The following is a 12,455-nucleotide window of genomic DNA, read 5'->3' on the forward strand; positions in this document are numbered from 1 at the left end:
ACCCTGCTTTATCTGAAGGTCATACTGACATCTGTTTTGCAGTTGTGGGTTTATGCCTACTTCCCTAGGCTTGCACCTGTGCCCGTTGCGGAGCCTCCTCCGGCTGTTCCTTTCTCGAGTCGCTTTGACGGGGGATGCACCCGGCGACCTCGGGAGACATTCGGCTTCTTCCGCCGATACTTCGACACCATCACCCCCACAGAGGTATGCTTTACTTTCAGTTCGTTTAGCTTCGCTTTCCCACTGCATGTTTCAATAACAGTAGATAACAAACTGTCTGTTACTTTCAGATCACATGACGGCCATGGGCTTCCTTGCCGTCGGCGATGCGGGGTCGGTTCCCTGGTGCTGAGGAGACCTCGCGTTTCCGGATTCTGCTAGAGGGCCCGGTCTGTCGGGCTTGGTACCTGGGGGAGCGTTTTCTACGCCAGACCCGCGGGTTACCTGAGCAGATAGTCCCGGCTCACCCTCCTGCAGAGATGAGGGAGACCGAGGGGCTGACCCCTGAGCAGCTGGATGATTACTCCATCGGCTGGGAGGAGGCCGGCTTTCGAGGCACCGGCGACTATCAGGAGTACGTGCGGACGTACCTGATGCGACCTTTGAGCGGTCGTCGAGCAGAGGGGGCCAGGCCTGTAGCATCGGCGGCTGGGGCCGGAGCAGGAGCAGGAGCAGGGGCTGGATCTTCGAGGAGGGCCCGAGTCCGTGGCAGGGGCGGAGCGCGGGGAGGACGAGGAGCTGGCTGGCCTGCCCTGCCTGCTGTACTGACTTTCCAGGGGCAGGGTGGGGCGACCTATCAGATCCCCTTCGCCCCTCCACCGGCTGGTCATGAGTTCACTGACATCCCCGACCTTCCGCCGGTATGTATCACTGCACTTCGTACAGTTATCTCACTTCAGTTTACTGATATTCCACAGAATACTAATGCATCTGATACCTTTGCAGGCTTCTCCTGAGTACACCCGTCAGTCGTTGGCGATGAATGCCTCGATGATGGGGATGCTCCAGCGGACATTTGACCTTCTGGCTGTCTACAGCATACCGGTATGTCCTTCTGACACTGGCCTCAAACCATTCATACACTGCTTCGCATAATCTGATTCACGGCACAACACCTGATACACTGATCTCACTGTATCTGAGCACTGCATACACTGCATTCTGCACTAAACTCTGTACTGACAAACTGCTCACGGCATTCATACACTGTATCCATACACTGCATTCTGCACTGATAAACTGTCTACAGTATACTGATGCATTTCACTTTTTGTGTGCTTTTTCAGCCTCCCTTCCAGATTCCCATGGCAGGAGGTGCTCCAGCCAGACCTTCTGTCCCTGCCCGGGGGAGAGATGAGGAGGGCAGGATATTTCCCCGCACTAGGGGTGGGCGTACTCACGTCGGGAGCAGCTCGCGGGCTCCAGTCCCGGACGATGACGACGACGAGGAGTCAGAGGCGGAGGCAGGGTCGTCGGAGGAGGAGACCGCAGACGGTTCTAGCTCGGGCTCTGATGACGACGCTGTTGATGCTCCTGGAACCCTCGTCCAGGAAGAGGACCAGGACAGACTGACGGCCCTTCGGAGTGCTTGACATAGATGTAGATTTTTGCTATCTTTTCTTTCTTTCCTTGTACTTTTCTTTTTGGTTGGTAGATAGATTACCTTGTACTGCCACAGGCAGGTTTTGTTTCCAAAGCTTGTACATTTGAAAAAAGATAATGAAATGAAACGAAACGAACTTTTTATCTGAAAAAGTGTTTACATTTACACATTTCATGCATTGCATCGCATCTCATCATGTTACACCTCAATGTAAATGGAATTGATTGGTTGTCTGAAAATTGAACACTTGCACTGTAATAATCAGGTAACTTAAACAGCTAACAACCGAAACAACCCAAGCAACCCACTGCCTGATTCTTAGACACACAGCCCTTACTCTGTTGGGGATTGATCTGCATACAGCCCAAAACACAGCATTCAGTTCATTCTGCACACTGCAATTCTCAAACAAGACAGCCCAATCTAATCAGGACGGACCTCAAAGATGGAACCGGTTGGAGTCGGAACACGTTCCAATGTAGAGAATGGCACAGCATTCTGAGCATAAGCGATTTTTGAAATCGAATGAGGGTTTTTCAAACCGGGATATCGAGCCTACCACTGAACAGAGCGGAAAGGAGTCAAATATAGGTACACGACCTAAACACAACGAGACACGCTCGGGAAAGACTAAAAACAAAAGACGAGACCGTCAAATGAAAGAGACACGACACGCAGACGCGTAACCAAAGATGGGGGACCTCGGACCACGAGGAGCCAGTTCAATCTGGGTATTGTTTCCCACCCCTTCTTATTTGTGATTCTCACATCACTCAATTCTCAAGCTCGGATTTTCTCTCGAAACCCTTTTCCTCGCTTTTCTCTCAACTTACACCTCTCTATTCTTCATTCTCTCATTTTTCATCCCTCCCCGGGGTGATTGATGGATAAATGGAAAGGTGCGGGTTTATGCTCGACACCGTTAGCTCACGGCTATTCTTCGGGCAGGCAGAGTGCTCTTCTGGCAAGTACGTCGATGACGGGGGAGAGACAGAACGCCTGGCTCAACTGTGCCCCTAGTTCATCATTTTAACCATTTTTTCGTTTTTGCTTTCTACTAAAACGGTTTTGATCGAAATGAGAGTCGGATTAACGTACTTGTTCGACTTTTGTTTTGAAAAGCATGCAAGTCAGGCAGCAAGCACTGAAAATTTTCCTTTTAGGTCCAAGACAATGGTCCGGTTTTGGAAAATGAAATAGTTTTCGAGAAAATAGTCAACCTCAGTAAAAATTTTCAAAAACTATTTTTTAAACAGCTGATGCTCAACAAGCATGGAACTTACTCTTCGAGATGCGCGACCTCGGATCGGAGGCAATGGAAAATTGCCCCTGGTTTGAAGGAGGGTGGGAGGCAACGGAAAGTTGCCCCTAGTTTGAAAGGCGGCTCACAGCGGCTCGTGGCAACGGAAAGTTGCCCCTTGTTTGGGATGGTGCCGCAGCAATTCACAGACAGTCTTCATTGGCGGTGGTCGAGCTCTTAGACACAGCGATGACGAAGACGGTCACAACACATATATGGACACAGTCACCTTGAAGGGTGTTGGCCACTGGACTTTGGAACGAAATTGAAACCATTGCATGGACTGAGACGCTTATGAAAGCGTTGGGGGCTGGACTTCATGATGAAGTTGCCTACGTATCCCAAACATGGGAATCAAGCCTTACGTAGTTCCGGTTAAGGTCCACTCGGGTATTTTAACCTTCACTTTGTTTGGCTCTTATTTTTGCCAAGGCGCCCAATGCGGGTTTTCGACCTTGCGAGCTTCTTTTCATTTTCTATTTCTTTTTCATTTCTTTTTCTTTTCTATTTTTTTTCTTCTTTTTCAATCTTTCTTTTTGTATTTTTCTCTTTTTTTTGTTGTTGTATTTTTCTCTTGCTCTAACTTTTGCCTGGGCCGCCCTTCCGGGTTTTCGGCCCAGCGAGCCTCTCAAAGGGTAAAAGTGTAGCAAGTCCATGCCAAATGGTTTTTTTGAAATTGAAGCCTCTCTGTATCTAGGAGAACGGCTGTTGCACTGATTCGCGGAGAATCCATCCCGGTTGCTCTACGAGCTTCTTCCGACGAGATCTACTCCTTCTGATTCGGCTTTGGTGCCTCTTGCTCGAGGGCTGTTTCGAAACTGGCCATACAGACCTTTCACGGCGTTTGTCCGTTGAACTTTCTGAACGTTCTGAACGGGTTCAAAGTCGGAAAACAAATAGGTTGAATCTTGAGGCTGAGAGCGATCCTAGGCTGCGCAATCTCAAGAGCGATTCCACACAGGTCTTCGCAGGGCCGCGTAAAACATTTGCTTTTGAAAGTTTTTAAGAAAGCGACAAATCGCTCGTGCCGAAGATAGTGTGGAACCAATCTGGATCAGGCCAGGGTCCTTCCCAGTACTCACGCCGACAAGCATGGCTTTATTCATAAAAAGGCTTAGCACGCCTCTCTTTCTCTCAAAGTGATCAAAATTTTACAAAACCCAAGGAATTCCTTCCTCTTCGTTTTCATCACCGCAGTGTTCAAAAAGTTTTTTTTTTGAAAACTTAGGTTAATGTTATGAGTTTGGCGCGCAGGAGAGCAGGCGAGATGTACTGTCAGCCCAATCAAATTCTCTGGTCCTTATGCTGAAAGCAAGCATGAAGTTGAGATAGCAACAGCTGTTTCAATCGGCTCTGTTGGTGCAACTGGCCCCTCGGCAGAAACAGACTCAAAACAAAAACAGATAATTACAAAACAAGACGGTGTTCGAGGCAACAACCCCTGAATCACCTGGTATTATATACAACGGGGACTGACTCGATACAACAAGACAGACCCTTAAGCAAAAAAAGACTGACTCAAGACAAAGAGACAGACTCAAAACAAAAGACCGACTCGATATCCAAGCCAGAATTTACAAAACTCGGTTTCACCGATGCTCAAAAATGCGTGCCAAACGCTTCATCAAAAAAAAAAAATACCAAATGTTGCCCGCAGGCGGTTCACTTTACATACTCGCAGTATCTGAGCCCTCGAAATCCAACAACTGAGTGGTGACGGGCTTGCCTGAGGTAGGTGGTAGGATAACCTTATTATCAATCAAATCCTGCACTTCATGACGAAGGCGGGAACATCCATCGGTACTGTGACCGGACTGTTGATGGTACGCGCAGTACAAGGTAGCATCATGGGTGGCGGGGAGATTCTTCGGGAGCGGTCGGGGCTCCAAAGGCTTAAGATGCCCATTCTTCGCCAATATCAACAATGCCCTAGACAAAGGCATGTGGAGGTCGTGAAAGACCCTGCGCCCTCGGGGCAGGTACTTTGCAGTTTGAGGATTCTTGCCAGATGCGCTGGCGAAAGGATCAGCTGGCGCTGCCTTGGCTTTTTGAACCTTTCCCGGTGCAGGGTTGGGAACAACAGGAACTGTTTGGGCATGACGGGGCCCATCCCGGTTTTCTGCCTGGCTTGAACTGCCTTTGGTTGGAGCGGGGAAAGCATCATCTATAGCTTTGGTCACTATTGCGGATGTTTGTTGCTTGTTCATCCCTCTGGCCTTCAGAGCCTCGACTGCCCACAGCAGTTGTTCAATAGGGTCGGCATCTACCTTTGCCTTGTCCTTTCCTTTGGCCTCAGCCTGATCGAGGGTCGGGGTTAGTGCTGACATATCGTGGCTATAGCCAGAAGCCATCTCTGGCTGGCTGAGCTCTATCACAATCCGCCCCAGTAGCGGGGGCTCCTGTGGTACAAAATTCCCGGCATACGGTGCCGCTGGTGGTGGAGCCGACATTCCATAGGCGAGGTCTGCCACAGACCTTTGGAGATCGCCTATCATCCCCATCAATTCGAAGGTGGTGGGCTCACGAGCCTGGTATAACTGGGGAGCCCAAACCGGGTGCACAACGGGCGACCTGGGCGGATATGACATACTGATGCTGGCTTCATTCTGCGGAGTGGTTCCCTGCTCCGGTGCGGCTGTCATAACCACAATTTCTTCTGAACTTTGTGTCGCCATAAATCTTGCCTCAGCAAAGGGGAGACACTGGCTGTTCTGTATCAACTCTGCAACTCTCTGGACTGAAAGAAAAACAGACAGCACTTCAGCCCAAACTGATCAAACACGGGTGTAGCCGAACAACTGTTCCCTACTGCTGATCACTGTTCCCAGATTTCTGTTCCCCAAAATACTGAATCTGATACCCGCGGATAACTGATTCTCAAATTCTGATACCAATGCCCTTAGGCCTGATGCCCCAAACTTGCAAACTGGTATGTACATTCCTGTAGAGATACACTCTAAAAGCACATAGCAAGTAAGAGAGAGCCAAAACACCCCTATGTTGGGGTAGGGTTTCCCTGTCCTATTTTGTCAGGAACTAAGATTTCACTACGCACGCAGCGGTTTCAAACAACCTATAATCGGGTAAGCAACCTGTCCTGGCTTGGAATGGTCACTATGGATTCCGAATATGCACTAGGTCGAATGGTCAAAAAAAGGGTGCCCCGGTAAAACCGGGGTTTGTGTTCCCATACTGTAAGAGCCCATAGCCGGTCAGCCTTATGGACATGCCTTGACAAGGCAAGCCTCTGGCAAACCGTTCAGGAATGGCAGATGGCAAACACTGTGTTCCTAGGCGCACCAATGCACATGCAATGCAAAGAAACACATAAATGAGATCAAAACAGGATATCACGAGTTCGAGTCAAACTCTCTAAAAATCCCCAGCGGAGTCGCCAGAAACTGTAACAGCGCCCGGGGAGGGGCCTCGCGCTACAGTTCGGACTCTCGATTTGTGTCACGGTTCTTAATCTGAACCAAAGAGTCCAAATCTGGCAAATCGTTTGAGAAAACAGATTTTTTTGAAAAAGTAGTGCCAAACATGGACTGCTTTGCCAGATACAGAGTCGCCACCTAAATATTTTAAAATGGGGGAATTTAGGAAACCCTGACTCGGTGCCGAAGGCCACATGTCCGTCATCACCGGAGTTGTCTCGGCTCGGGAGCTTGGGTACGATCGGGGAAGGTCAGCTATGAGCACCCCCTTTCGCCCGGTCCGAAGACCGGCCTCTACTAACCGTGATATCTAATTTTGAAAACTTTATGTGTTCTTATCCCGGTTATTAGCCTAGAATTACTATGTTATGCGCACAGCAAACAAGTATAGACTAGATTGCCTAATTTGGAAATAAACATTGCATATCCGTTTGGTTTGAAAATGCTTTGGAATTTGCTACTCGCAAGTAGGCTAAAATACGGATTTCAACGAGTTTTTCCAACTCAAACAATCCGGCCTTCACCCACAGGCATTCAAAACAGTTTAACACATAAGCATCTAGCCACATGTTAAGCATGCTGTTATGGCAACATTCACACTCATGCGATATGCTAAAGCAAAAATACTTACATCGTACTCCGTGCCAAAACAGTAAACTAGTTAGCAAACATGTATGTCCTAGTTCATGTTAAAAGTGGCTAATGCATCACATGCAAAATGTCGCTAAGATAGGCTCGGCTATCCTAAACATGTCATGTGAAAATGCACAATTATCACGTATTCAGTTTGAAAATTGAAGTATTGATGCAATTAGCGTGATGTACCGAGCCTAATGCATGTAATACAAATGCATGGATGCACGCATGCATAGCATAAGGTATGCTAAATTAGACGTGACCTAATACTAACCATCAAAGCAGGTAAGTAAAAGGGAAGAAAGAAGTGGGGATTGGAAGACATTCACACACCCACACACACTTATTACAGATTTGCCCTCGCTCGGAGGGACCAAATAAATATTACAAATTAACTAACTACGCAAGCTAATTAATATTACAAATTAACTAATTTAATTAACAAATTAAATTAAATTAATTAAAGCAGGAAAGCATCTCGGGAAACGCGCTACCATGCGCAAGCTGCCTCTGTTTTCCTCCCTTTCCTCCTCTGGAGGTTGTCAAAACCTCAGGACTACATCCTTGGACAGAGGGGATCACCACCGGCTAGATGAAACTTCCACCGGCAGTGTGGTATGGCCATCGGCACAAAATAGGGCCTGTCGGCAGAGAAAAATGTGCCGGTCGGCACATTACACTGCCGGTCGGCAGAGTATTCCTGCAGAACCCTTGTAGCCTTCTTCAACAATGGTGCTCCAATGGCCTTCTTGAGCTTGAATCTAACACCAAAACTCCAAAACACACTCTTTAGAACCTCAGCTCCTAGAGGAAGGTGAAACACTAGGTGTTTGTGTGCAATAGTAAGGCACAAAACACCTAGTGAACAAAATGGAAGAGAAAGAGAGATAGGTGAGTGTATCTAACCCTAACCCTAGAAAACCAGAGCTCTCCTCTGTCTTTTCTCTCTCTAAAATGTCTAAAGCCTTCTCCTTGCCTTAGAGAGAGCTTCTCTCTATAAGCCTCTTGTAAAGCTTACAAGACAAGCTTTGCAAGAGGGAGATCCCTCCATACACGTGTATGGAGGGGAGCAAAAGTTAATACAGCTGTCCTAAAATATCTACAAAAGCAGATGAACAGCAATCGGCCGGCAAAAAATGCCATCTTGGCCAAACAAAGTGCCGACCGGCACAAAAAAGTGCTGACCGGCAACAAATAGTGCCGACCGGCAAACTATATTGCCGGTGGCAGAAAAAACCAGCCGGTGGCATCTAGCCACTGCCGGTGATGGGTGGGGATGGTCTACAAGCCCCACCCTGCCTCTCAAAGGCAAGATGCAAGTGTTTGGTGCAAAACCAGACACTAAACGGTCGAGTTCGGGGATCCTGAGGCGGGGCGAGCGAGCCGAGACCTCCGGGAACTCCAAACGAACACAAACAAGGATAATCACCGAGTGTTCAAGCGGTGACGTCCGAGTCTTGAGGACGGTCAAAAATGGGGTGTCTACATTAATTAGAAATCATGCATGATCCTAAGTATACAAAAATGCCTAATGCAACACATGCAAAATGCAACTATAGCAGGCTCGGCTATTCTAAGATGGTATATGAAATGCTACAACTATCATGTATTCAATTTAGAATTGAAAGTACAATGCAGTTAGTATGATGTGCCGAGCCCGGTGCATGCAATACAGATGGATGATGCAAACATGCTGTCATACTGTATGCTAATTTAAATATACCCTAATCTAACCATCATAAGCGGATAAATAAAAGGGAGAAAGACGTGGGGTTGGAAGACATACATCACACTCACGCACACTTATTACAGTTATGCCCTCACTCGGAGGGTCCAAATAAATATACAGTCCAAATATTACAGTCCCAAATAAAAGAATATTACAGTCTAAAATATTATAGAATTCTAATTAATTAATGAATTAACTAGAAAGCAAATAAAAAACTGGCGTGCAAGCCAGGGACTGCCTTGCTTCTGGTGGATGATGCATGTCCGGATTGTCTTGCGCGGAAATCCACCGGAATGCCCCAATTAGCCTCTGTTTACACCTGTTCTTGAAATGCGTGCCAAGTCCCAAGAAGTTGCTGATTCTGCGTTTTGCTGCAGCAGAGAGCAGGAAAGGGGCATAGCAATGTATTTGCACAGATATATGCATGTCTCGAACCTCGTGCCACCAATCACGCATACCGAGGCATGATGGCCGAGGAGTCGAAATGCACTACTCAATATAGGATGAATGCACATGAAACTACAGCTAAAACCTAACTCCATCATGGATAATCCAGAGTGTCGGTGACTGGGAATTGAGACACATTCCGTCACTCGAAGTACGAAATGTACTTCGTTTTCCGTGCCCGGGCTAACTCCTATTCCGGACATGATGCAATATGCATGATATGCATGAAATGCAACTAATATACAATCCTAACATACACAATGCTATGAAAGTGAAATGCCTCGAAATGCGTGTACCCGGGCACGCAAACCGAGAAAATGACAGAATGCAATGAAAATGAGGTGCCTCAAAATGCATGCACGCGGGCACGCAAACCGAGGCAATGGTAAAATGCTGTGTAAATGAAGTGTCTCAAAATGCGTGCACACGGGCACGCAAACTGAGGCAATGCTATGTGTCTCGAAATACGCGCACGCGGGTACGCAAACCGAGGCAATGATATGTGTCTCGAAATACGTGCACGCGGACACGCAAACCGAGGCGATGATATGTGTCTCGAAATACGTGCACGCGGGCACGCAAACCGAGGCAATGATATGTGTCTCGAAATACGTGCACGCGGGCACCAAACCGAGGCAATGATATGTGTCTCGAAATACGTGCACGCGGGCACGCAAACCGAGACAATGCTATGTGTCTCAAAATACGTGCACGCGGGCACGCAAATCGAGGCAATGACAGAATATGATGAAATGATATGGAAATGACAAATGGGCTTATACCAACATGAGTGAGCCTCAGCCACACTCACATGGGATGCCGATCGGATAAAAATGAAGTGCCTCGAAATGCGTGCACGCGGGCACGCAAACCGAGGCGATGCAAAAGCGATGCGAATGACATGGAAAATGCAACATGGACTTATACTAACATGAGAGAGCCTCAGCCACACTCACATAAGATGCCGATGGCAGAAAATGAAGTGCCTCGAAATGCGTGCACACGGGCACGCAAACCGAGGCGATGCAAAAGCGATGCGAATGACATGGAAAATGAAACATGGACTTATACGAACATGAGAGAGCCTCAGCCACACTCACATAAGATGCCGACGGATAAAAATGAGATGCCTCGAAATGCGTGCACACGGGCACGCAAACCGAGGTAATGATAAAATAGAATGAAATGGCATGAAAATGACAAATGGGCTTATACCAACATGAGTGAGCCTCAGCCACACTCACATAGGATGCCGTCGGATAAAAATGGAGTGCCTCGAAATGCGTGCACACGGGCACGCAAACCGAGGCAATGATAAAATGCAATGAAATGGCATGGAAATGACAAATGGGCTTATACCAACATGAGTGAGCCTCAGCCACACTCACATAGGATGCCGTCGGATAAAAATGGAGTGCCTCGAAATGCGTGCACACGGGCACGCAAACCGAGGCAATGACAAAATGTGATGAAACATGGCAAAAATGATATGCAAGCATGCTAACAAAATTTCAGCACTAAAATATGGGGGAAAACAGTCCCGAAATGAGGCGAAATGACATGAAATGCAAGGAAATGTCCCGAAATGCAACATTAGGCATCCGAAATGGCCTATAGCTATGCCAAACATGCACAATATGGACATGCAATGCAAAGACAGAAGCTATACAGTCCCAAAAGATGCACTTTCACAGTTATAAACATGGCCAAACAGCAAGTATAGGTAGGGGAAAAATAGCATGCAAGAATAGGGGCCAAAAGAGGGGTAATGAAGCAAGTGGTATAAGAAAAACCCAAACTGAAAAATTTCCTTCTACAACACTGAAGATGGACCAAAAATATGAACATTTACAGTATATGGAAGCCTCAAAATCAGTATACAAACATGCTAAAAATATGATGCAAAATGAGGCTCAAAAGGTGCTAAAACATGAAGTATACAAAATAATCACCAAACAGAAAAAAAGTGTTAATGAAACATGAAGTATAGGCCAAAATAAGGCCACTTTCAGTTCGGACCAAGGTCCAAAAACAGAAGCAAAGAGGGTTATCAATTTATACAAAATGGGGGCCAAATAAGGGATTGAACTACAAGTGCCACATGGAGACACCAAACAATGTTGAGCCCTTCTCCAATGTTGAAGAGGGGCTCAAAATAAGCCTTATATCAGTTTACAACATGCTCGAAAATAAATTTCTCATGGGTCAAAAATAGCATGCAAAACTATGACATACAAGATGATCAATGAAGCAAGTGTATTATGGAGGGCTCAAACAGGGTTGAGCCCTTAATGAGAAGTGAAGATGAGCTCAAAAAAATGGCCCTTTTCAGTTAGGGCCGGAGCTTGAAACAAAAAGCAAGAGGGGCTTAGAAATGGAACAAGATAAAGGGTCAAAAGGGTAAAAGTGTAACTTACCCTTGAAGATTCGAGATTTTGTTGCTTCTTGGGTTGATTTGCAGCTTCTTTAGCCTTCAAGAATCCTCCCTTGCTGCTAGAAATGAGATGGTGGTGGTAGAGCTTGGTGGTGTAGAAGGAATGAAGGTTAAGAAGTTAGGGTTTTTTGGAGAATTGAGAAGGATGACAATGGAGTTTAGGGTTTGTGCTTGGAGAGGAATTTTTCTAACCCTCAAGAAGAAGACCCTCAGCTGGCTATAAGGTCAAGAAAGGGGTGTAAAAGGGGGGTGAATTGGAGAGCATAACTCTCTCCCAAAATATCCCCCGGATACAGAAAATATCTGGGGGATATTGCCCAACAGCTGGAAAGGGTACAGTGAGGAGAATACGGCCGGCCTCATACTTTTGCTGGAGGTGGCCGGCCGGCCACACCCCCTAGCCGGCCGGCTAGGGGTCAAAAGGGTCAACGAGCTTTTCTGGCCGGCCAGATATTGGGGAGGTAGCCCTATGTGTGTACAACACAACCATGTAATTGAAATTCCAAGAAAGTGGGCCCAAGGGGTTCAACAATGGCTCGGAAAGAGGGGGTCAAAAGGGTCAAGTTGACTTACTGGCCGGCCATGAACTTTTAGGGGCCTCTCAGGTGTGTACATCACAGATATGTGGTTCAAAGTTCAAGAAAAAAGGTCCAAGGGGTTCAACATTAGCCCGGAAGAAAGGGGTCAAAAGGGTCAGGTGACCTTAATGGCCGGCCACCAACTTTTAGTGGCCTCCCAGATGTGTAGATCACAGATATGTGGTTGAAAGTTGGCAACACTACCCCTAAGGTATTCAACATTAGCCCGGAAGTTGCAAAAACGGGCGCCGGGAGGCCCCGGAGGAGAGATAACTGGTTGCTGCAACAATTGCT

The 12,455-nt window shown here is 47.1% G+C and overlaps 1 protein-coding gene across 1 annotated transcript; it reads left to right on the forward strand.

The window, feature by feature from the left end:
* The first annotated feature begins 325 nt into the window (after positions 1-325).
* Positions 326-1,592, forward strand: LOC145800314 (uncharacterized). Its single transcript, XM_082889970.1, has 3 exons — positions 326-860; positions 946-1,044; positions 1,287-1,592. Exons 1-3 carry the CDS (start codon positions 327-329, stop codon positions 1,590-1,592), a joined length of 939 nt encoding a protein of 312 aa, XP_082746096.1. The 5' UTR covers position 326.
* The last annotated feature ends 10,863 nt before the right edge of the window (positions 1,593-12,455 follow it).

This window comes from Camellia sinensis, chromosome 10, assembly GCF_055761805.1.
Source record: "Camellia sinensis isolate YWXY chromosome 10, ASM5576180v1, whole genome shotgun sequence".
Classification (NCBI taxonomy): Eukaryota; Viridiplantae; Streptophyta; class Magnoliopsida; order Ericales; family Theaceae; genus Camellia; species Camellia sinensis.